The 20535-nt window shown below is 57.3% G+C and overlaps 1 protein-coding gene across 1 annotated transcript in view; it reads left to right on the top strand.

Moving 5' to 3' along the window:
* Positions 1–20535, top strand: part of PPP1R12B (protein phosphatase 1 regulatory subunit 12B) — a 187377-nt gene that overhangs the window by 111189 nt on the left and 55653 nt on the right. The window contains 5 exon segments of the mRNA XM_064173963.1: positions 2711–2801; positions 4284–4454; positions 5811–5994; positions 6550–6662; positions 10225–10269. Coding sequence (XP_064030033.1) covers positions 2711–2801; positions 4284–4454; positions 5811–5994; positions 6550–6662; positions 10225–10269 — 604 coding nt within the window.

The raw sequence follows: 20535 nt of genomic DNA, 5'->3' as shown, positions 1-20535 counted from the left end.
AAGTTCTCACCTCCCTTAGCTACACATCCCCTTGGCTTCTGTGTTTCAGGAACTGTTGGTTTTGTTCTGCTGCTCTGAGCTTCATTTGCAGCCTCTTATGCACACAGACCCTTCCTGCAGGTGGCTTTTTGCTCGTGGGTGCTGGGCAGAGAGCAGTGGTTCTGCTGGCGCCCAAAGCTGCAGCCAGTGCTGATTGTTTCCTTGATGTGCCTTCACCTGAGCACTGCACAAAGCAGAGCAGGAGAGAGCAGCAGGGAGGAGCTGCACAGCTTCCAGACAGCAAGCAGCAGCTGCTTTTCTTGTTCCTGAAGCAGCAGAGCTCTTGGGAGGCAATCACCCAACTCAGTAGGTGCAGCACAGCTCCCCTGTGCGGCTGGGCAGAGCTGCTCTGTGCTGCATCCCCCTCAGCTTAGCTGCAGCCTCTCTCTGGAGCTGAGGAATGGCAGCCTGGAAGGGCAGCTCAGGCAGCCTGGGCACCTTGGGTACACACAGCCCCATGGAGCCAGCTCCCAGAGTGCTCCCAGAGCATGCTTCAGCTCCTCCAGAAGCTGCCAGCAGCGCAGCATCTCCAGCATGGCTCACAGCTCCTGTGTGCTCCCCTGGGGCTCTTCGGAGATCTGGGGGTGCTCAGGGCATGGTTCAGTGGATCCAGAGAAGAGTGATTGTGTGAGGAGAGGCTGAGAGGGCTGGGAGTTCAGCCTGGGGAAGAGAAGGCTCAGGGCAGACCTCACTGCCATGGGCCAGGGCACAAAGGGAGGCTGCCAGGAAGGTGGAGACTCCATTTGTGCAAGCAGTGCCATGGAAGCACAAGGGCTGATGGGGACAGGCCACTGCTGGGGACATCCCCACTGGGCTCCAGCAGAAAATGTTCCCCATGGGAACAGCCAGGGACTGGAATCACCTCCCCAGGGCAGTGGTGCATGCCCTGCACTGGGCACTTGGCAGCCCCAGCCTGGCAGGGTGCTGGGCCAGCTGAATGCAACTCCAGCACCTCCTGGCAAGGGTGCACCAGCTGGTCCTTGGGGTCCCTCCCAGCCTGGCACTCTGTGCAACACCTGCACCAGCTTTAGGTGAGGAGACTCCCACGTGTGCCCCCCAGCACTTGGGCTGTGCTCTGAGCAGCCTGGCTGCTGCCTGCCCCTGGGAATAGTCCAAGGAAGCTCCTGTGAGGAGATGTCTGCTGGGTGCAGGAGCTCAGCCTGTGGCTGCACTCCTGACCCAGAGCTGACCACGAGGTCCTGGAGGTGGATAAAGGCCACGAAGATGATCAGAGGCTGGAGAGCCTCTGCCATGTGGACAGGCTGGGAGAGCTGGGGCTGGGCAGCCTGGGGAAGGCTCTAAGGAGACCTTCAATATCTGAAGGAGACCTACAGGCAGGCTGGGCAGGGACTGTTTCCAAGGACAAGAGGTAGTGGTTTGAAGCTGGAGCAGGACAGGTTTAGGTTAGACATCAGGAGAAGTGATGAGACACTGGCACAGGCTGCCCAGAGAGGTGGTGGAGGTTCCACCCCTGGAGACACTCAAGGTCAACTTGCTGTGCCCCTGGGCAGCCTGCTCAGGCTGGAGGTGTCCCTGCTGCCTGCAGGGGCTTGGACAAGATGACCTTTGAGGGTCAGTCTGATAAAAGGCATGGAGAAGGATCCAGATTCCTGCTTCTTGGAGGTTTTGCCTCACCAGCAGTGGCTCAGATCGGTGTCCTGCCTGACTGCCTCAGCTGTGAGGTTTGTTCAGCCCCCAGCTCCTCCACGCAGGGCTCTGGTGGAGAGCCAGCAAGAGCCCAGGGGCACAGCAGCCGCCTGCCTCGGCAGATCGCAGCCCTCACTCGGCTAATTATCCCTCCAACATCTCCAGATCTTTGCTAGCTCTTAACCTGTGGCCGTGGCAGACCTGCCAGGGAGCATTTCCTCCTGGTCCCCGCCGGCCGAGGCAGTGTTAATATTAATTCCCTCTGAGCCAGCCTGAAGAGTCCAATCCAATTAATCTCTCCGAAGATGGAAGCCACTCCAGCAGCATGGAAATCAGGCTGCCTGCTCGGCAGGAGCACTGCTGACTGCCTTCCCCAGCGACTCCGCGCTGGTGCCAGGGCTGAGGGCTGAGTGCGTGGATGCTGCTGGGGATCTCTCCGTGGAGCTCTCCCCGAGGCTGCTGTGCCCAGCTCCGCCTGGCGCTTCTGGCTCCGCGGGGGCTGAGGCTGCTCTGCTGCCCGAAGGTCACTGCTTTCATTTCCCTGCTCCTTCCGAGGTGGTTCATCTTTGCAGTTGAGCTGCTGTCGTGTGTGCTGGGTCTCATACTGATGAAGGCAGCAGATCGCAGGAACAGGAGCATGAATCTAATGAGAGGAGGGAGGGTCTGCAGCGTGTGCAGCGCAGGGTTTCTGCTCCCGACATCTTTAGCTGAGCAAGAGGTGGTTTGGTGCTGCCTGCTTGGTTTCTGGCCGCGCAGAAAGAGGTGGAATGGAGCAAATAATGCACTAAGGAGGTCACCTCTTTGAACAGAACATGTCTGGAGGTCTGGGGAGGGCATAACATGAGTGCTCTTTGGAAGGGTGTCCCAAAGCTGAAGCCCACAGCAGCCTTGGGAGATGGAGCTGGGAGGGTTTTTGTCTGTGTGAAAGGGAATACCTCAGCCGTGGAGCTTGCAGAGGCAGGAGGGCAGAGCATCTCTCTGTGCTTTAACCTCTTCTGTCCTTTTTGCTTTTGTTTTCTCTCAGGTCCTATCTGACTCCGGTGCGGGATGAGGAGGCGGAGTCCCTGCGGAAGGCTCGGTCCAGGCAGGCGCGGCAGACGCGCAGGTCCACGCAGGTAAGCAGTGGGAAAGCTCCTCTCTGTGGGTAGGGTGAGGAGAGCTGATGGCAGGGGGACAGGATTTGATTTTCTGCTCAGAACCATGGAAAACATCTGGCTGGGAGAGGCCTCCAGGCTCATCCTGCCCAAGCCTCCACCCAGCGCTGCAGGCTCAGCACCAAACCATGGCCCTAAGCACCAGCCCCAGGGATGGGCACTGCAGCACTGCCCTGGGCAGCCTGTGCCAAGCTCTGAGAGCCCTTCCAGTGCAGAAATACTTCTTAGCATCCAGCCTGAGCCTCCCCTGGGGCAGCTTGGAGCCATTCCCTCTGCTCCTGTCCCTTGCACCCAAGGAGCAGAGGCTGCCCCCTGCTCGCTGCAACCTCCCTGCAGGGAGCTACAGAGGGCAATGAGCTCTGCCCTCAGCCCCCTCTCCTCCAGCCTGGACACCTCTCTTCCATTATGACACAGGACAAAGAACTCCTCTACCCTCAGACTGTGGTGGAGAGGTTCAGGCCATAATTGCTGCAAATGATTGTTCCAGAATGCTGTGCCAGAGTGCAGGAGGTGGATTCCCAAGGTCTCTTTTCTGCAGTCCTTGGCTCTTGTTGGTAGCTTGGTCAGGTCTGTTTGGCTTGCTCTGGGTCCCTGATGGTGTCAGCACACCCAGAAGCCCCCAGGGGTGACAGAATCCTCTCCTTTCTCGTAGCAGCAAAGTGATCAAAGTGACTGTTGAGAACAGGAGTTCCCCTGGAAATCCTCGTGGATTTGGACAAGTTCTGCATGGCACAGCAAAGTGCTCTGGAGGCCAGGAAGGCCAATGGGGTCCTGGGGGGGCATTAGGAAGAGTGTGTTCAGCAGATCCAGGGAGGTTCTCCTCCCTCTCTACTCTGCCCTGGTCAGGCCCCACCTGAAATCCAGTTCTGGGCTCCCCGGTTCAAGAGGGATCTGCTGGAGAGAGCCCAAGGGAGGGCTGCAGGGATGCTGAAGGGACTGCAGCACTGCCTGGTGAGAGGCTGAGAGCCCTGGGCCTGGTCAGTCTGGAGAGGAGAAGATGAAGAGGGGATCTGATGAACATCTGTGAATATCTGAGGGCTGGGGGTCAGGAAGGAAGGGGCAGGGACAGGCTCTGCTCACTTGTGCCCTGGCACAGCACAAGCAGCAGTGGATGGAAGCTGCAGCACAGGAGGTTCCAGCTCAGCACAAGAGGCAACTTCTTGCCTGGAAGGCTCCCAGAGCCCTGGAGCAGGCTGCCCAGAGAGGCTGTGGAGTCTCCTCTGGAGCCTTTCCAGCCCTGTCTGGATGTGTTCCTGTGTGACCTGTGCTGGATTCTCTGCTCCTGCTCTGGCAGGGGTTGGACTGGAAACTCTCCAGAGATCCCCTCCAGCCCCTTGACATGCTGTGAACATCAGCCCGGGCAGGCAGCCCTGAGCTCAGCCAGGCCTGGAAGATGAGCTCTAGTGTCACAGATGTGAAGCCTGTCCCCTTTGCCTCCCCCAGGGTGTGACACTGACAGACCTGCAGGAGGCAGAGCGAACCTTCAGCCGGTCGCGGGCGGAGCGGCAGGCGCAGGAGCAGCCCAGCGAGAAGGAGGAGAGCGCAGAGCCGGCCGGGGACAGCGGCGACAGGCAGGAGGGCAGAGCTCGCTGGAGCAGGAGCACGGATGAGGAGGTGATCCTCCTGGCCGCTCCTGGCCTCCATTCAGCGTTGGTGGAGCCTCTGGGGGATAGCTGAGATCGGGAGAGGCTCCTCGGGGGCTGGCAGCCTGTGCTGGGCTGGCTGGAAGCAGCGGTGCAGGGAGCGCTGCCTCGCTCGGTGCTCTGCACCAGGGCTGGGACGTGTCGCTGGCAGAGCTCAGCTGCTCTCTGCTGGGAATGTCACTGCCGGCAGAGAGCAAAGCTGTGTGGAGCACAGGGGAGCAGCGTGAGGAGGCTGATGGTGGAAGCATGGCCTGGATCCTTCCTCACTGTGCTCTCCGGACTGAGGCTTCCTGTTCACATCGGTCCACAGGCGCTGTGTGGGCGATGCAAAGCCAGAGGCACAGCTCTGCCCTGCCATCATCTCTGGCTCTTTACTCTCACTCATTCATTTCTACTGGCTTAGAATCATGGAATCATGTAGAATGGGTTGGGTTGGAAGGGACCTCAAAGCTCATCCAGTGCCAGCTCCCTGCCATGGGCATGGACACCTCATCCAACCTGGCCTTGAACACCTCCAGGGAGGCTGTGGAGCACAGAAGCACCCAATGTGATCTTTGATCTTTGATCCCATTGGGTGCTTCTGTGCTCCACAGCCTCCCTGGGCAACCTGTGCCAGTGTCTCACCACCCTCACTCTCAACAATTTCTTCCTCTTGATCTTCCCTCTCTCATCTCAGAGCCATTGTCCCTCCTCCTGTCAGTTATTGGATCAGTTATTAGAGAACTCCTTTGTGCTGCTGCAGGGACAATGAGCTTGATCCCAGACCCCCCAGTGTCAGGACATTGCAGCTCTGCAATGCTATTAACCTTCACCCTCAGCTGATCCCAGACTCTCCCAGTGACAGGACACTGCTCTCACTTTGCAGCTCTGCAGTGCTTTTAACCTTCACCCTCACCTGCTGGAATGATCTGACAGGTGGAGGTGATCAGTCCCAGCAGCAGTGGAGAAAACTTTGCACTGTGAAATAGCTTACCCAGCCCCCTGGAATCCCAGAGCTGCTTGTTTTTCCCCATCCTGTGGCTTCAATGGATCCAAACTAGAGCAGAGTAGATTTAGATCAGGTGTGAGGAACAAGTTCTGCAGCAGGAGGGTGCTGGAACATGCAACAGGTTGCCCAGGGAGGTGGTTGAGCCCTCATCCCCTGGAGACATTCAGGGTGAGGCTGGCCAGAACTCTGGGCAAGCTGCTCTAAGTGGAGGATGGGTGGCACTGGATGATCTTGGAGGTCTCTTCCAACCTGGTTGATTCTCTGGGGGTTGGACTGGACGAGCTCTGGAGCATTCTGTGATCCACTCTGCTGACTCTGTGCTGTGGTTCTCGTTGACAGAACATCTACCGGCGGCTGAGGTGCCCGGCGCCAGCAGAGAAGCCTACCACACCTGTGTCCCCCTCCACCTCAGCACCTCTCCTCTATACAAGCTCCTACCTGACTCGAACAAATAAGTATCTGAGTCCTGACTCTGTGAACCCAGCAGACTTCAGAGGTACAGCCACAGAGATGGAGAAGAATGGTATGTACCAAGCAGGGGCAGGAGCAGCCCCAGCTCTGGGCTTCAGTTCAGGGTTGTGCAGACAGAGAGAGGACAAGGTTATGCTCCCAGCATCCTAGAGTCTGGATTGAGTTCTGTTGGATTGAATTCTAGATTAAATAAGTTTGCTTCTTACTCTGAGGGGAGCAGTGTGGGGAGCCAGCACCTCACACTGCCAATGGTGGTGGTTGGAATGGAAATCCCAGTGCAGAGTGCAGTCTCTTGATGGAAGAGAGAGGGATAAAATGACTTTCTCCCTTGGGATAGCCTTTAGATCTTAGGGCTGGGAGGAGAGATCCCCTAGTTTAAGTTGGGATGGTTTGGAGTTGCTGACAGCTGGAGTAACCTCTCTGGGCTCTGCTAAAGGCAGACTGTGAGTAACCAGCCCAGCAAGGCACCGAGACTCCGTTGTGTTGGGTTTAGTGACTCCTCCATAACACAGCACAGCCAAAGTGGCCTGGAAGAGAAGCCCAACACCTTAGCAGAGGCACAGCTGTAAGTGCCTGAAACCAAAGCAGCCTCTCTCTGTCTGGGCAGAGTGTGAAGAGCAGGAGGCAGAGGACAGGGCTCTGAGCAAGCAGTCCATCCGCGAGCGGCGGCGGCCCAAGGAGAGGCGGAGAGGCACAGGAATCATCTTCTCCACAAAGGATGTAAGTTGGAGTCCCTTGGGAAAGGGAAACTCATCCTGTGACACTCAGGGGGAATCTCCTTCCAGCTCCAAGCTTCACATTTCTCCCAGTCACAGAAGGGTTTGGGTGGGAAGGGACTTTAAAGATCGTCCAGTTCCAGCCCCCTCTGCCACGCACAGGACACTCAGCAAGTGCCCACTGACAGGTTCCCTCCTCCCCAACAGGTTCCCTCCTCCCCACCACGGAATCACAGAGCTGTTTTGGTTGGAACAGACCTTTGAGATCACTGGACCCAACCACTATGCAGGCAGCAGCTCTGCTGCTAAGCCTCATCCCTCAGCACCACTAAGGGGCATCCACCCAGACCTGCCTCTCCTCACAGGCAGGTTTCTTTCCCCAGCTCTACACCACAGAGTCACAGAACTGTTTTGGCTGCTCTGCTCCATGGCAGCAGCAGAGAAGCTTCTCAGTGCCCCCCCCCCAGAACATCAGCAACAGCTCAGCCCAAGGGGCTCCATCCAGTGCCCACCATTAAGCACAAAGCAGAGTCAGAAGGCATTGTGCAGCAGCTGCAGCCAGCAAGTGTCCACTGCCAGGTTCCCTCCTCCCCACCCAGCTTGCTGCACAGGCTGGAGCAGCCCAAACCTGCTGGGCTAAAGGAGTGTGGTGGAATTGGCAGAGATTAGCAGGCCATGGCAGGGAACCTGAGGAAGCAAACCCTGCACAAGGGCCAGGTGGGAACAGAGAGAGCTCAGGCCAAGGGACTGCCAAAATAGTCATGGAGCCTCAGAATGGGCTGGGACCCTCCAGACCATCCAGTGCCACCCCCCTGCTATGGGCAGGGACACCTCCCACCAGCACAGCTTGCTCAAGGGCTCATACAACATGGCCTTGAACTCCTCCAGAGAGGTTGTGAAGCACAGAAGCACTGAATGGGATCTTTGATCACATAACCTGTGCCAGTGTCTCACCACCCTCACTCTCAATTGCTTCCTAACCTCCAGTCTAAATCTGCCTTCCTCGAGCTTCAGTCCATTCTCTCTCATCCTCTTACTCTCAGCCCTTGTCAGAAGCCACTTCCTGGCTTCCATACAGGCTCCTTTCAGGTACTTTCAGGGCTTTCAGTGGAGCCCACCCTCAGTTTTCTTCCACATAAGGTCTGGGGCAGCTCTGAGTGTCTGAGACAGACCCAGGGGGAAGTCCTCACCCAGACTTGCTTTCCAATAGGACTTTTATTTCCCATTGGCCCTTTCCTCTCTGGTTCTAGCTCAGAATGGCACTTCCAAAGGAACTCCATCCCTGTCTGGCCCTGCAGACCCTAGCAGCAGGCTGCAGGAAGCCTCTCTTGAGCCATAATTCAGTGTGATCCTGGCAGGGGATCTGGTGAAAGGCTGACATGGGAGCAGAGAACTGAAATCTCATTTCCTAGGAGGTCAGGCACTAGTGGAAGCATTTTCAGTTTCCTCTCTATGCAAATCTGGCTGCACTTTAGGCTCTCTAAAAAGGAGACAATAAGGAGTAAAACCTGTGCCTGGATCTCCAGGAGGGACACAGAGAGGAGCTGTCTGTGGCATGGTCATTTCTCTTAGTCCTGCTTTCAAAAGGAGCTCAGCCTGAAGGAGGAATTCCAGCCCTCCAGACCCGGGGTAGAGACTGGGGGATGAAATCAGCTGCCCTTGTTCAGGAGAGAAGGAGCATTGTGAGCTGATGACTAAGAAGCTTGCAGCAGCTGTGGCCAGAGCTTCCTCATGCACCTCGGGGCAGAGGCTTCCTGCATGATGAAAACCCCTGTGGTGCCCCCTGTGCCCACAGGAGGTGTGTCAAGTCTTTAGAGATCCAGAGCAGCTGTTGGAGGGTAGCAGAGCCCTGCAGAGGGACCTGGCCAGGCTGCATGGGTGGGCAGAGGCCAATGGGATGAGACTGAACAAGGCCAAGGGCAGGGTTCTACACTTTGGCCACAACAACCCCAAGCAGCACTACAGGCTGGGTCCAGAGTGGCTGAGAGCAGCCAGGCAGAGAGGGAGCTGGGGGTGCTGGGAGAGAGGAGCTGAAGCTGAGGCAGCAGTGCCCAGGTGGGCAGCAGAGCCAATGGCATCCTGGGCTGGCTCAGGAGCAGTGTGGGCAGCAGGACAAGGGAGGTTCTTGTGCCCCTGTGCTCAGCACTGCTCAGGCCACCCCTGCAGTGCTGTGTCCAGTTCTGGGCTCCTCCATTGCAGAGAGATGCTGAGGTGCTGGAAGGTGTTTGGAGAAGGGCAGCAAGGCTGGGGAGGGGCCTGGAGCACAGCCCTGTGAGGAGAGGCTGAGGGAGCTGGGGGGGTGCAGCCTGCAGCAGAGGAGGCTCAGGGCAGAGCTCATTGCTGCCTGCAGCTGCCTGCAGGGAGGCTGTAGCCAGGTGGGGTTGGGCTCTGCTGCCAGGCAGCCAGGGACAGAAGAAGGGGACAGAGGCTCAAGCTGTGCCAGGGCAGGTCTAGGCTGGATGTTGTTAGGAAGTTGTTGTCAGAGAGAGTGATTGGCACTGGAATGGGCTGCCCAGGGAGGTGGTGGAGTGGCTGTGCCTGGAGGTGTTGCAGCCAAGCCTGGCTGAGGCACTTAGTGCCATGGTCTGGTTGGTTGGGCAGGGCTGGGTGCCAGGTTGGGCTGGAGGAGCTTGGAGCTCTCTTCCAATGTGGCTGATTCAGTGATTCCTGCTGGACACCTCAGGATTTCTCTGGAGAGCCCTGATTCAAAGTCTCCTTTTTGAGTAGTTCAGAATGTTCTTAGAGAATTTTTTTCTCTTGCAAGGAGCTTTCCCACTCCCATCCCAACAGGATCATTTTGTCTCCTGCACCAAGATCTTCTTAATGACCATTTGGTTACCCAGCCTGAGCAGATAAGCAGCCTAAGCACGTCGAGAGGCAGAAGTGCTCTTGGCTTTAACATCAAACCATTAGCAATGCAGTAATTACAAATGCAATAAACCCTGGAGCTGCTTGCCCAGAGGGGCTCTGGAGTCTCCTTCTCTGGAGAGACTCCAAACCCAGCTGGACATCGTGATCCTGGGCAAGTTGAACCTTCCAGCACCTGAAGGGGGGCAGCAAGAAAGTCAAGAAGGGACTTTTGACAAGGGCTGAGAGTGCCAGGGTGAGGGGAATGGATCTGAGCTGGGAGAGGGGAGAGGAGGAAGAAATTGTTGAGAGTGAGGGTGGTGAGAGACTGGCACAGGTTGAGGGTGGTGAGACACTGGCACAGGCTGCCCAGGGAGGTTGTGGAGCACAGAAGCACCCAACGTGATCAAAGATCACGTTGGGTGCTTCTGTGCTCCACAACCTCCCTTGAGGTGTTCAAGGCCAGGCTGGATGAGTCCCTGAGCAGCCTGTGCTGGTGGGAGATCCTGCCCATGGCAGGGGATTGGCACTGGATGATCTCTAAGGTCCCTTCCAACCCCTTCTGTGACCCTGCTGATGCTGACCCTGCTCTAGCAGGGAACTTGGACCTGATGATCTCCAAAGGTCCCTTCCAAGCCTGGAGTCTGGGATTGGTTTTCTGCAGTAAAGTGCTGTTGCCTGCAGAGCTGCCTCCTGAGGCTGTTTGCTTTTCATCCTAGGATGAAGATGAAGTGGATGGAAACGAGGAAGTGAAGGAGGCTCGGGTGAGTGTGAGTCATTGGTGTTTCACTCACTGGAGGGGTGGTGGCAGGAGGACTTCTGTGGCTTTTGTCTGGTTTGTGCAAGAGCTTTGGGCTCTGTTTGGGAGCTGGGCACAGAGAGGTGGTTGTGAGGAGCTGATTGCTCTTGTTGTGACCCAGCCTCAGAGGAAGGGTTTGGAGGAGGCTCCTCTGTGACAGCTGAGGAGTGAGTGAGGCAAACTGGCACCCAGCTGGGCAGAAGTGATTGGCAGGGTGTTGGTTACAAGGCAGTGCAGATCGATTTGATCAGAGAGCAGTTAAGGCAGGCAGAGTGAGTGAGAGAGAGAGCAGTGGAGAGAAGGAGGTCAGAGCAGAGCAGAAAGGTGTCACCACTCCAAGTCCCAGCAGTGCCCTGCATGCTTGGTGTCATCTTGGCGGTGGCAGAAGCCCAGCAGTGATGCTGCTGCCTTTTACTCCTCAGTTCCTCTTCATTCCCTGCCCAGGGCTGCTTGGCAGAGGTGTTCCCAAAGCTCAGGTGGTGGTGCAGGCACATTGGCACCCCAGCTGACTTGGGTCGTTCTGGGGGCACCTGGCCATGGCATGGGGGTGGTGACAGTGTGCTGAGCACCCTCAGTGCTGCAGGTGGCTGCTGCTGCACCTCTGTGTGTGCAGGCTCAGGTGTAAAGCAAGGGCCTTGGCTTGGCACAGGTGAGGAGCAGGCACACAAGTGGGACCTGAACTGCAGTGTCCTGTTCCAGGAGCAGCCTGGCACAGGTGCTGGAGTACAAAGCATCTGTGTGAGACAAACTCCAGATGCATGCAATGGGTTGGGTTGTAAGGGCCCTTAGAGGTCATCCAGTGCCAATCCCCTGCCATGGGCAGGGACACCTCCCACCAGCACAGCTTGCTCAAGGCCTCATCCAGCCTGGCCTTGAGCACCTCCAGGGAGGTTCTGGAGCACAGAATCACAGAATGTGATCTTCGATGGTGCTCCACAACCTCCCTGGAGGTGCTCAAGGCCAGGCTGGATGAGGCCTTGAGGTGTCCCTGCCCATGGCAGGGGGTTGGCACTGGATGATCTTGAAGGTCCCTTCCAACCCAACCCATTCTGTGTCTCCAGCAGAGTGGCCAAAGCATCATTTTGTTGAAATCAGCAGGTTCTGGGCTGAGAACTCTCAGGAGCACTTCCAAAGTCTTTGTTGTTGCTGTTGCAATGCTCAGTCAAAATGGGCTAAGTTCTGGTGAGCCTCGTGGGGAGCAGACTCAGGTGGTACTGAGGTGGCTCCTGGGCTGTGTCAGCACCAACCTTTGCAGTGCCTTTGCTCACTGGAGCAGGAAACATGAGATGCACCTTCCCATGGAGGCAGCCCTGCTCTTCCCACAGGAGCTTCTCTCTGTACCCTTACACCTTCCTCCTCAGCCTGCAGGAAGGATTCAGCCATCGACTGTCCTTAGAAGCTGCTCTGCCATTTCTGCTGTCTCACTGTGGGCCTGCAGGGAGGGTGTTTTGTGCTGTGTTCAAAGGAATCAGCACAAGAGGGACACCTTGCTCCCAGCAGCCCTCTCTGGGACTTGCTGGGAGTGTTTTGTTCTTCTGGGAAGTTGTCCCAGATTAGCTAAATTAAGACAAAAGCTTATCTGAGGCTGCAGCTTTGGAGGCTTCCTACAGTCCTGAGTCCTGAAGTGCTGCAGGCTCCTGGGAACAGAGTCCCCTGCTCAAGGGACAAACTCCACTTCCTGGGGCCCCAGCACCTGCTCCTGCCCTGCAGCAATCCCAGGCTCCTGCAGCCAGTGGTGCTGGGCTCCCACATTCCTTACAGGGAACCTCTTCTCTTCCCCCTCCCAGCACTTTCTCCTGGCTCCCCAGGCCCCTTTGGCCATGTGCTTCATGCCCACAGTGCCTGCTGCTTACCCACACAGGTCAGACCCTGCCTGGGACTCTGCTTCCACCCTGCTGCTGGGGCCTTTCCCATTCTCCCACTCATCTTGTTCTTATCCAGGTTCCACTCCATGTCCTTTGGCACCTGCCTCCAGCTCCATGTTGCTTTGCCCTGGGGTGAAGGACACCCTCAGTAGGCTGCAGATGACACTAAGCTGGGTGGCAGTGTTGATCTGCTGGAGGGCAGGAGGCTCTGCAGAGGGACCTGGCCAGGCTGGATCCATGGGCAGGGCTCAGTTGTATGAGGTTCAACAAAGCCAAGTGCTGGAAGCTGCTCTTGGGTCACAGCAACCTTGGAAAGGCTCCAGGCTTGGGGCAGAGTGGCTGGAAACTGCCCAGTGGAGAAGGACCTGGGGGTGCTGATTGGCAGAGGCTGAAGATGAGCCAGCAGTGCCCAGGTGGGCAAGAAGGGCACCAGCAACAGTGTGGCCAGCAGGAGCAGGGCAGAGATTGTGCCCCTGGACTGGGCACTGCTGAGGCTACACCTTGAGTGTTGGGGTTAGTTTTGGGCTCCTTTCTCCAAGAAGGACATTGAGGAGCTGGAGCAGGTCCAGGGAAGGGCAACAAAGCTGGGAAAGGGTCTGGAGAGCAGGGCTGGGGAGGGGCAGCTGAGGGAGCTCGGGGGGTGCAGTGTGGAGAGGAGGAGGCTGAAGGCAGAGCTCATTGCTCTCTGCAGCTCCCTGAGAGGAGGCTGCAGCCAGGTCAGGTTGATCTCTTCTCCCAGGTAACAAGAGATAGGATGAGAAGAAATGGCCTCGAGTTGCCCCAGGGAAGGTTTAGGTTGCTCCTTAGAAGAATCTTCTTCGCAGAAAGTGTTCTCAAAGCCTGGCACAGGCTGCCCAGGGAGGTGTTTGAATCCCTATCCCTGGGGGTGTTTCAGAGAGGCAGAGATGTGGTGCTGAGGGCAGTGGTTTAGCCTTGGCAGAGTCAGGGGATGCTTGGACTGGATGATCTTTTCCACCCCAAACAATTCTCTGATTGCCTGAGTCAGAGCAGTTCCTGCTCCAGCTCACAGTATCACAGTATCACAGTATCACCAAGGTTGGAAGAGACCTCACAGATCATCAAGTCCAACCCTTTACCACAGTGCCCAAGGCTAGACCATGGCACCAAGTGCCACATCCAACCTTGCCTTGAACTGCCCCAGGGACGGCGACTCCACCACCTCCCCAGGCAGCCCATTCCAGTGCCCAATGACTCTCTCAGGGAAGAACTTTCTCCTCACCTCGAGCCGAAATTTCCCCTGGCGCAGCCTGAGGCTGTGTCCCCTTGTTCTGGAGCTGGCCACCTGAGAGAAGAGAGCAACCTCCTCCTGGCCACAACCACCCTTCAGGTAGTTGTAGACAGCAATAAGGTCTCCCCTGAGCCTCCTCTTCTCCAGGCTAAACAACCCCAGCTCCCTCAGCCTCTCCTCGTAGGGCTTGTGCTCGAGGCCTCTCACCAGCCTCGTCGCCCTTCTCTGGACACGCTCAAGCATTTCGATGTCCCTCCTAAACTGGGGGGCCCAGAACTGAACGCAGTACTCGAGGTGTGGTCTGACCAGTGCAGAGTACAGAGGCAGAATGACCTCCCTGCTCCTGCTGACCACACGCTGGAGCTCCGCGGGGGCTGCTGGCTGCGGTGGCTGCAGAGCCTGCTCTGGGTCTCAGAGCCAGATGAATGATTTGGGCTGGAACTGAGGAGTACCAGCGTGGGAAACCAGCCCAGATGCTCTGGCTGAGGTTCAGGCAGCTGCCAGCAGCGCCCTGGCAGGATGTGTCAGGCAAGCTCCATGTGTGCTACCAGCTCACCTCCTGCCGTGCGCCGAGGGCTGCTCCAGCCTGACCCTCCCCTGGCACCATTTCAGGCCCTTTCCTCTCCTTCTGTGCCCTGAGACTAGGGAGAAGAGCCCAAGCCCACCTCACTGCAGCCTCCTTTCAGGGAGCTGTAGAGAGCAATGAGGTCTCTCCTCAGCCTCCTGTTCTCCAGACACAAGGTGCAGGGAGCCCTGAGCCCGGCGTGAGCAGCAGATGGGGGAGAAGGATTTTATCACAGGGCTTGGCAGAGCTCAGTAATTAGCTTTAAGATCGATTGAGAGGGGCAAAGGGAAAAGCCTGGCTGGCTGCAATCCAGCCTGGAAGGTTTGTAGGGCAGTGTGCCAGCTCCACCCAGGGCAGGTAGGGGGCAATGAGCCATGTGCTGGGGAAGACGCTAGGGCTGGCAGCGAGCTCAGGCTCACAGCAGAACCTGGGAGTGATCAAGCAGATGGGAAGGGGAAGGGGACAGTGACAGCATCAGGCCTTCGTGTGGCAAGCTGAGGGACAAGGCAGCAGGGCTGGAGGGATGGGCACTAGTAAGGGCCTTCAGCCCACTGCCCTGCAGCCTGCTGGGGACACAGCAGCACAGTCAGAGTCTCACAGATTCTCCCACCCCAAGCGGGCAGAGGCAGCTCAGCTCAGCCCTGAAACGCCTGAGGGAGCTGGGGGTGAGCAGCCTGGAGAAGAGGAGGCTGAGGGCAGAGCTCATTGCTCTCTGCAGCTCCCTGAGAGCAGGCTGCAGCCAGCTGGGGGTTGGGCTCTGCTGCCTGGGCTCAGGGGATGGAAGGAGAGGAACTGGCCTGGGATTGTGCCAGGGGAGGGTTAGGTTGGAGAGGAGGAAAAGTTTCTTTGCTGGAGGAGTGGTGAGAGCCTGGCAGAGGCTGCCCAGGGGGGTGGTGGAGTGCTCATGGCTGGAGGGGTTGAAGGAAACTGTGGCCATGGCACCTGGGGACAGGGTTCAGTGGCCATGGTGGTGCTGGGTTGGTGTTGGACTGGAGGACCTGAGAGAGCTTCTCCAACGCAAACAATTCCATGATTTCTAGAACAGGAGTGTTTGAAGTCCCATTCCAGCCCTCTCTGGTTTGTGACTGTTAGTTCTGCCTAATTGTCCTGCCCAGGTGAAGTCACCACCTGCAGCTGGGTGCTCATGGAAGCTCCACCTCTGTCTTAGGAATGGATTTCTCAGCTTAATTCTGGGAATCCTAAGGGAAGACCAAGGAACTGGAAACCTCCTTCTGCAGATGCAGTGTCTTGATGTTAGAGCTGGTTGGAGTTACAACTTGAGTCCTGGCTTTGCTCTTTCTCTCCTGCATTCTTGGCCTTTAGTGGCATTGTCTGCTCCAGAGCTCTGCAGTCTGTAACCTCTGCTCAGCTGCTCAGACTTGGTAACAACTGAAAGGTCTGAAGTGGCTTGAGCTGGTGGCTTGTGACTTGCCTGTCATGGGCAGGCTGCACATGCTGGGAGCCATGAGTCAGAGTCGCAGAATTGTTTCAAGATCAGAGTCCAACTTTCAACCCAGCCCCACCATGGGCACCAAACCCTGGCCCCAGGTGCCATGGCCACAACCTGCTTCAACACCTCCAGCCATGGGCACTCCACCACCCCCCTGGGCAGCCTCTGCCAGGCCCTCACCACTCCTCCAGCAAAGACATTTTTCCTCCTCTCCAACCCAACCCTCCCCTGGCACAGTCCCAGGCCAGTTCCTCTCCTTCCATCCCCTGAGCCCAGGCAGCAGAGCCCAACCCCCAGCTGGCTGCAGCCTGCTCTCAGGGAGCTGCAGAGAGCAATGAGCTCTGCCCTCAGCCTGCTCTGCTGCAGGCTGCTCACCCCCAGCTCCCTCAGCTGCTCCCCCCCAGCCCTGCTCTCCAGACCCTTCCCAGCTCTGCTGCCCTTCTCTGGCCACACTGCAGCCCTCAGTGTCCTCCCCGGAGTGAGAGGCCCAAAGCTGGCCGCAGTCCCAGCAGCTTCCCTGCTGCCCTGGCAGCCTGCGGGCAGTGGATGTGCCTCTGGGCTGCTTTTGGAGCTAAGAGGGCTCTGAGCCCGCGGGGTTCGTGGCTCAGGTTGCCTAATAGGGTCAGGTATGGCCCCGTGGGCGCCGCTGCTCCGCGGGGCAGAGCTGCCCTGCTGCAAGCGCCCAGAGCAGGTGGAGTTGGTGCCAGCTGCTGAGGCAGTCAGGCCTGGGCACCGTGCTGTGCTCCTGCTCCTCCTGCAGCTCTGCCCCCAGCCCCGGGGCCCCTGCGGCCACAGTTGGCTTCCCCTGGCCCTCCCCTGGCCCTCCCCTGGCTCCTGCAGGCGCTCAGTGAGCTGTGGGAAGGAGCCAGCAGGGTCAGGCAGATGGTCCTGCGAGTCACTGTGTGGCCATCGCTGGGTCAGAGAGCATCTGATGGGCTGTGAGGGGAGGCTGGGCCCGGGCAGGCAAAGGGAGCCCAGCCCCGGGTGGACAGAGGGGGCCCAGCCCCGGGCAGGCTGTGAGGAGTGAGCTGTGTGCTCAGTCCCTTCTCTGCTGACAAGCACAGCCTCACTGAGCTGTGTGCTCAGTCCATTCTCTGCTGACAAGCACAGCCTCACTGAGCTCTGTGCTCAGTCCATTCTCTCTGACAAGCACAGCCTCACTGAGCTCTGTGCTCAGTCCATTCTCTGCTGACAAGCACAGCCTCACTGAGCTGTGTGCTCAGTCCATTCTCTGCTGACAAGCACAGCCTCACTGAGCTGTGTGCTCAGTCCATTCTCTGCTGACAAGCACAGCCTCACTGAGCTCTGTGCTCAGTCCATTCTCTGCTGACAAGCACAGCCTCACTGAGCTGTGTGCTCAGTCCATTCTCTGCTGACAAGCACAGCCTCACTGAGCTCTGTGCTCAGTCCATTCTCTCTGACAAGCACAGCCTCGCTGAGCTGTGTGCTCAGTCCCTTCTCTGCTGACAAGCACAGCCTCACTGTGCTGTGTGCTCAGTCCCTTCTCTGCTGACAAGCACAGCCTCACTGAGCTGTGTGCTCAGTCCATTCTCTGCTGACAAGCACAGCCTCACTGAGCTGTGTGCTCAGTCCATTCTCTCTGACAAGCACAGCCTCACTGAGCTGTGTGCTCAGTCCATTCTCTCTGACAAGCACAGCCTCACTGAGCTGTGTGCTCAGTCCATTCTCTGCTGACAAGCACAGCCTCACTGAGCTGTGTGCTCAGTCCATTCTCTCTGACAAGCACAGCCTCACTGAGCTGTGTGCTCAGTCCATTCTCTGCTGACAAGCACAGCCTCGCTGAGCTGTGTGCTCAGTCCCTTCTCTGCTGACAAGCACAGCCTCGCTGAGCTGTGTGCTCAGTCCCTTCTCTGCTGACAAGCACAGCCTCACTGAGCTGTGTGCTCAGTCCATTCTCTGCTGACAAGCACAGCCTCACTGAGCTCTGTGCTCAGTCCATTCTCTCTGACAAGCACAGCCTCGCTGAGCTGTGTGCTCAGTCCATTCTCTGCTGACAAGCACAGCCTCACTGAGCTGTGTGCTCAGTCCATTCTCTCTGACAAGCACAGCCTCACTGAGCTGTGTGCACAGTCCCTTCTCTGCTGACAAGCACAGCCTCACTGAGCTGTGTGCTCAGTCCATTCTCTGCTGACAAGCACAGCCTCACTGAGCTGTGTGCTCAGTCCATTCTCTCTGACAAGCACAGCCTCACTGAGCTGTGTGCTCAGTCCATTCTCTGCTGACAAGCACAGCCTCACTGAGCTCTGTGCTCAGTCCATTCTCTGCTGACAAGCACAGCCTCACTGAGCTGTGTGCTCAGTCCATTCTCTGCTGACAAGCACAGCCTCACTGAGCTCTGTGCTCAGTCCATTCTCTGCTGACAAGCACAGCCTCACTGAGCTCTGTGCTCAGTCCATTCTCTCTGACAAGCACAGCCTCACTGAGCTCTGTGCTCAGTCCATTCTCTGCTGACAAGCACAGCCTCACTGAGCTGTGTGCTCAGTCCATTCTCTGCTGACAAGCACAGCCTCACTGAGCTCTGTGCTCAGTCCATTCTCTGCTGACAAGCACAGCCTCACTGAGCTGTGTGCTCAGTCCATTCTCTGCTGGCAAGCACAGCCTCGCTGAGCTGTGTGCTCAGTCCATTCTCTGCTGACAAGCACAGCCTCACTGAGCTGTGTGCTCAGTCCATTCTCTGCTGACAAGCACAGCCTCACTGAGCTGTGTGCTCAGTCCATTCTCTGCTGACAAGCACAGCCTCACTGAGCTGTGTGCTCAGTCCATTCTCTGCTGACAAGCACAGCCTCACTGAGCTGTGTGCTCAGTCCATTCTCTGCTGACAAGCACAGCCTCACTGAGCTCTGTGCTCAGTCCATTCTCTGCTGACAAGCACAGCCTCACTGAGCTCTGTGCTCAGTCCATTCTCTGCTGACAAGCACAGCCTCGCTGAGCTGTGTGCTCAGTCCATTCTCTGCTGGCAAGCACAGCCTCACTGAGCTGTGTGCTCAGTCCATTCTCTCTGACAAGCACAGCCTCACTGAGCTGTGTGCTCAGTCCATTCTCTCTGACAAGCACAGCCTCACTGAGCTGTGTGCTCAGTCCATTCTCTGCTGGCAAGCACAGCCTCACTGAGCTGTGTGCTCAGTCCATTCTCTCTGACAAGCACAGCCTCACTGAGCTGTGTGCTCAGTCCATTCTCTCTGACAAGCACAGCCTCACTGAGCTGTGTGCTCAGTCCATTCTCTGCTGACAAGCACAGCCTCACTGAGCTCTGTGCTCAGTCCATTCTCTGCTGACAAGCACAGCCTCACTGAGCTGTGTGCTCAGTCCATTCTCTGCTGACAAGCACAGCCTCACTGAGCTGTGTGCTCAGTCCATTCTCTCTGACAAGCACAGCCTCACTGAGCTGTGTGCTCAGTCCATTCTCTGCTGACAAGCACAGCCTCACTGAGCTGTGTGCTCAGTCCATTCTCTGCTGACAAGCACAGCCTCACTGAGCTCTGTGCTCAGTCCATTCTCTCTGACAAGCACAGCCTCACTGAGCTGTGTGCTCAGTCCATTCTCTGCTGACAAGCACAGCCTCGCTGTGCTGTGTGCTCAGTCCATTCTCTCTGACAAGCACAGCCTCACTGAGCTGTGCTCAGTCCATTCTCTGCTGGCAAGCACAGCCTCACTGAGCTGTGTGCTCAGTCCATTCTCTGCTGGCAAGCACAGCCTCACTGAGCTGTGTGCTCAGTCCATTCTCTCTGACAAGCACAGCCTCACTGAGCTCTGTGCTCAGTCCATTCTCTGCTGACAAGCACAGCCTCACTGAGCTCTGTGCTCAGTCCATTCTCTGCTGACAAGCACAGCCTCACTGAGCTCTGTGCTCAGTCCATTCTCTGCTGACAAGCACAGCCTCACTGAGCTGTGTGCTCAGTCCATTCTCTGCTGGCAAGCACAGCCTCACTGAGCTGTGTGCTCAGTCCATTCTCTCTGACAAGCACAGCCTCACTGAGCTGTGTGCTCAGTCCATTCTCTCTGACAAGCACAGCCTCACTGAGCTGTGTGCTCAGTCCATTCTCTGCTGGCAAGCACAGCCTCACTGAGCTGTGTGCTCAGTCCATTCTCTCTGACAAGCACAGCCTCACTGAGCTCTGTGCTCAGTCCCTTCTCTGCTGACAAGCACAGCCTCACTGAGCTGTGTGCTCAGTCCATTCTCTGCTGACAAGCACAGCCTCACTGAGCTGTGTGCTCAGTCCATTCTCTCTGACAAGCACAGCCTCACTGAGCTGTGTGCTCAGTCCATTCTCTGCTGACAAGCACAGCCTCACTGAGCTGTGTGCTCAGTCCATTCTCTGCTGGCAAGCACAGCCTCACTGCACTGTGTGCACCGTGAGCAGTGTCTCGGTGTGTGCAGCCAGCAGGGACAGTGGTGCCGAAGCAGCAGGAGCTTGCACCAACGTTCTGCTTAGAGGAGCAGCTCTGCTGTGCTTCCAGGGCCCCCTGGGGTCCTTGGCAGCTGGGCAGAGTCAGAGCCACAGAAAGGAAGGGGCTGGGAGGGACCTCCGAAGCTCCTCCAGTCCAACCCCCTGCCAGAGCAGCATCACCCAGGGCAGGACACACAGGAGCACATCCAGACAGGTCTTGGAAGCATCCAGAGATGGAGACTCCACAGCCTCTCTGGGCAGCCTCCTCCAGTGCTCTGCCACCCTCACAGTGCAGCAGTTCCTGCTCACGTTTAGATGGCACTTCTTGTGTTCATTTCCATGACCTCTTGTCCAGTCACTGGGCACCAGTGAGAAGAGTCTGGCCCCATCTGCCTGACCCTCACCCCTTAGGTGCCTGTAAGCATTGATCAGGTCCCCCTCAGCCTCCTCTTCTCCAAGCTGAGAGGACCCTACAGAAATGTAAATCAGCTCTCTCATTTCCACCCAAGGCCTGCTCAGAAGCTTTGCCTCCTCAGCTCTCCAGCCTCAGATGCTTGTGTTGGGTTTCTTAACCTTGGTGCTTTGCAAAGGGCATCAGCACTGCTGGCAGCTCTCCCTGGTGATGCAGCAGTTCAGGCACCAGCCTGGCTGCTGGGCTTCTGGTTACAGCTCAGGGCAAACTTCATGTCTGTG

This window comes from Pogoniulus pusillus, chromosome 39 (genome assembly GCF_015220805.1).
Source record: "Pogoniulus pusillus isolate bPogPus1 chromosome 39, bPogPus1.pri, whole genome shotgun sequence".
Lineage (NCBI taxonomy): Eukaryota > Metazoa > Chordata > Aves > Piciformes > Lybiidae > Pogoniulus > Pogoniulus pusillus.
The sequence above is the reverse complement of the archived record's forward strand: the minus strand, read 5'-3'. Positions and strand labels throughout refer to the sequence as shown.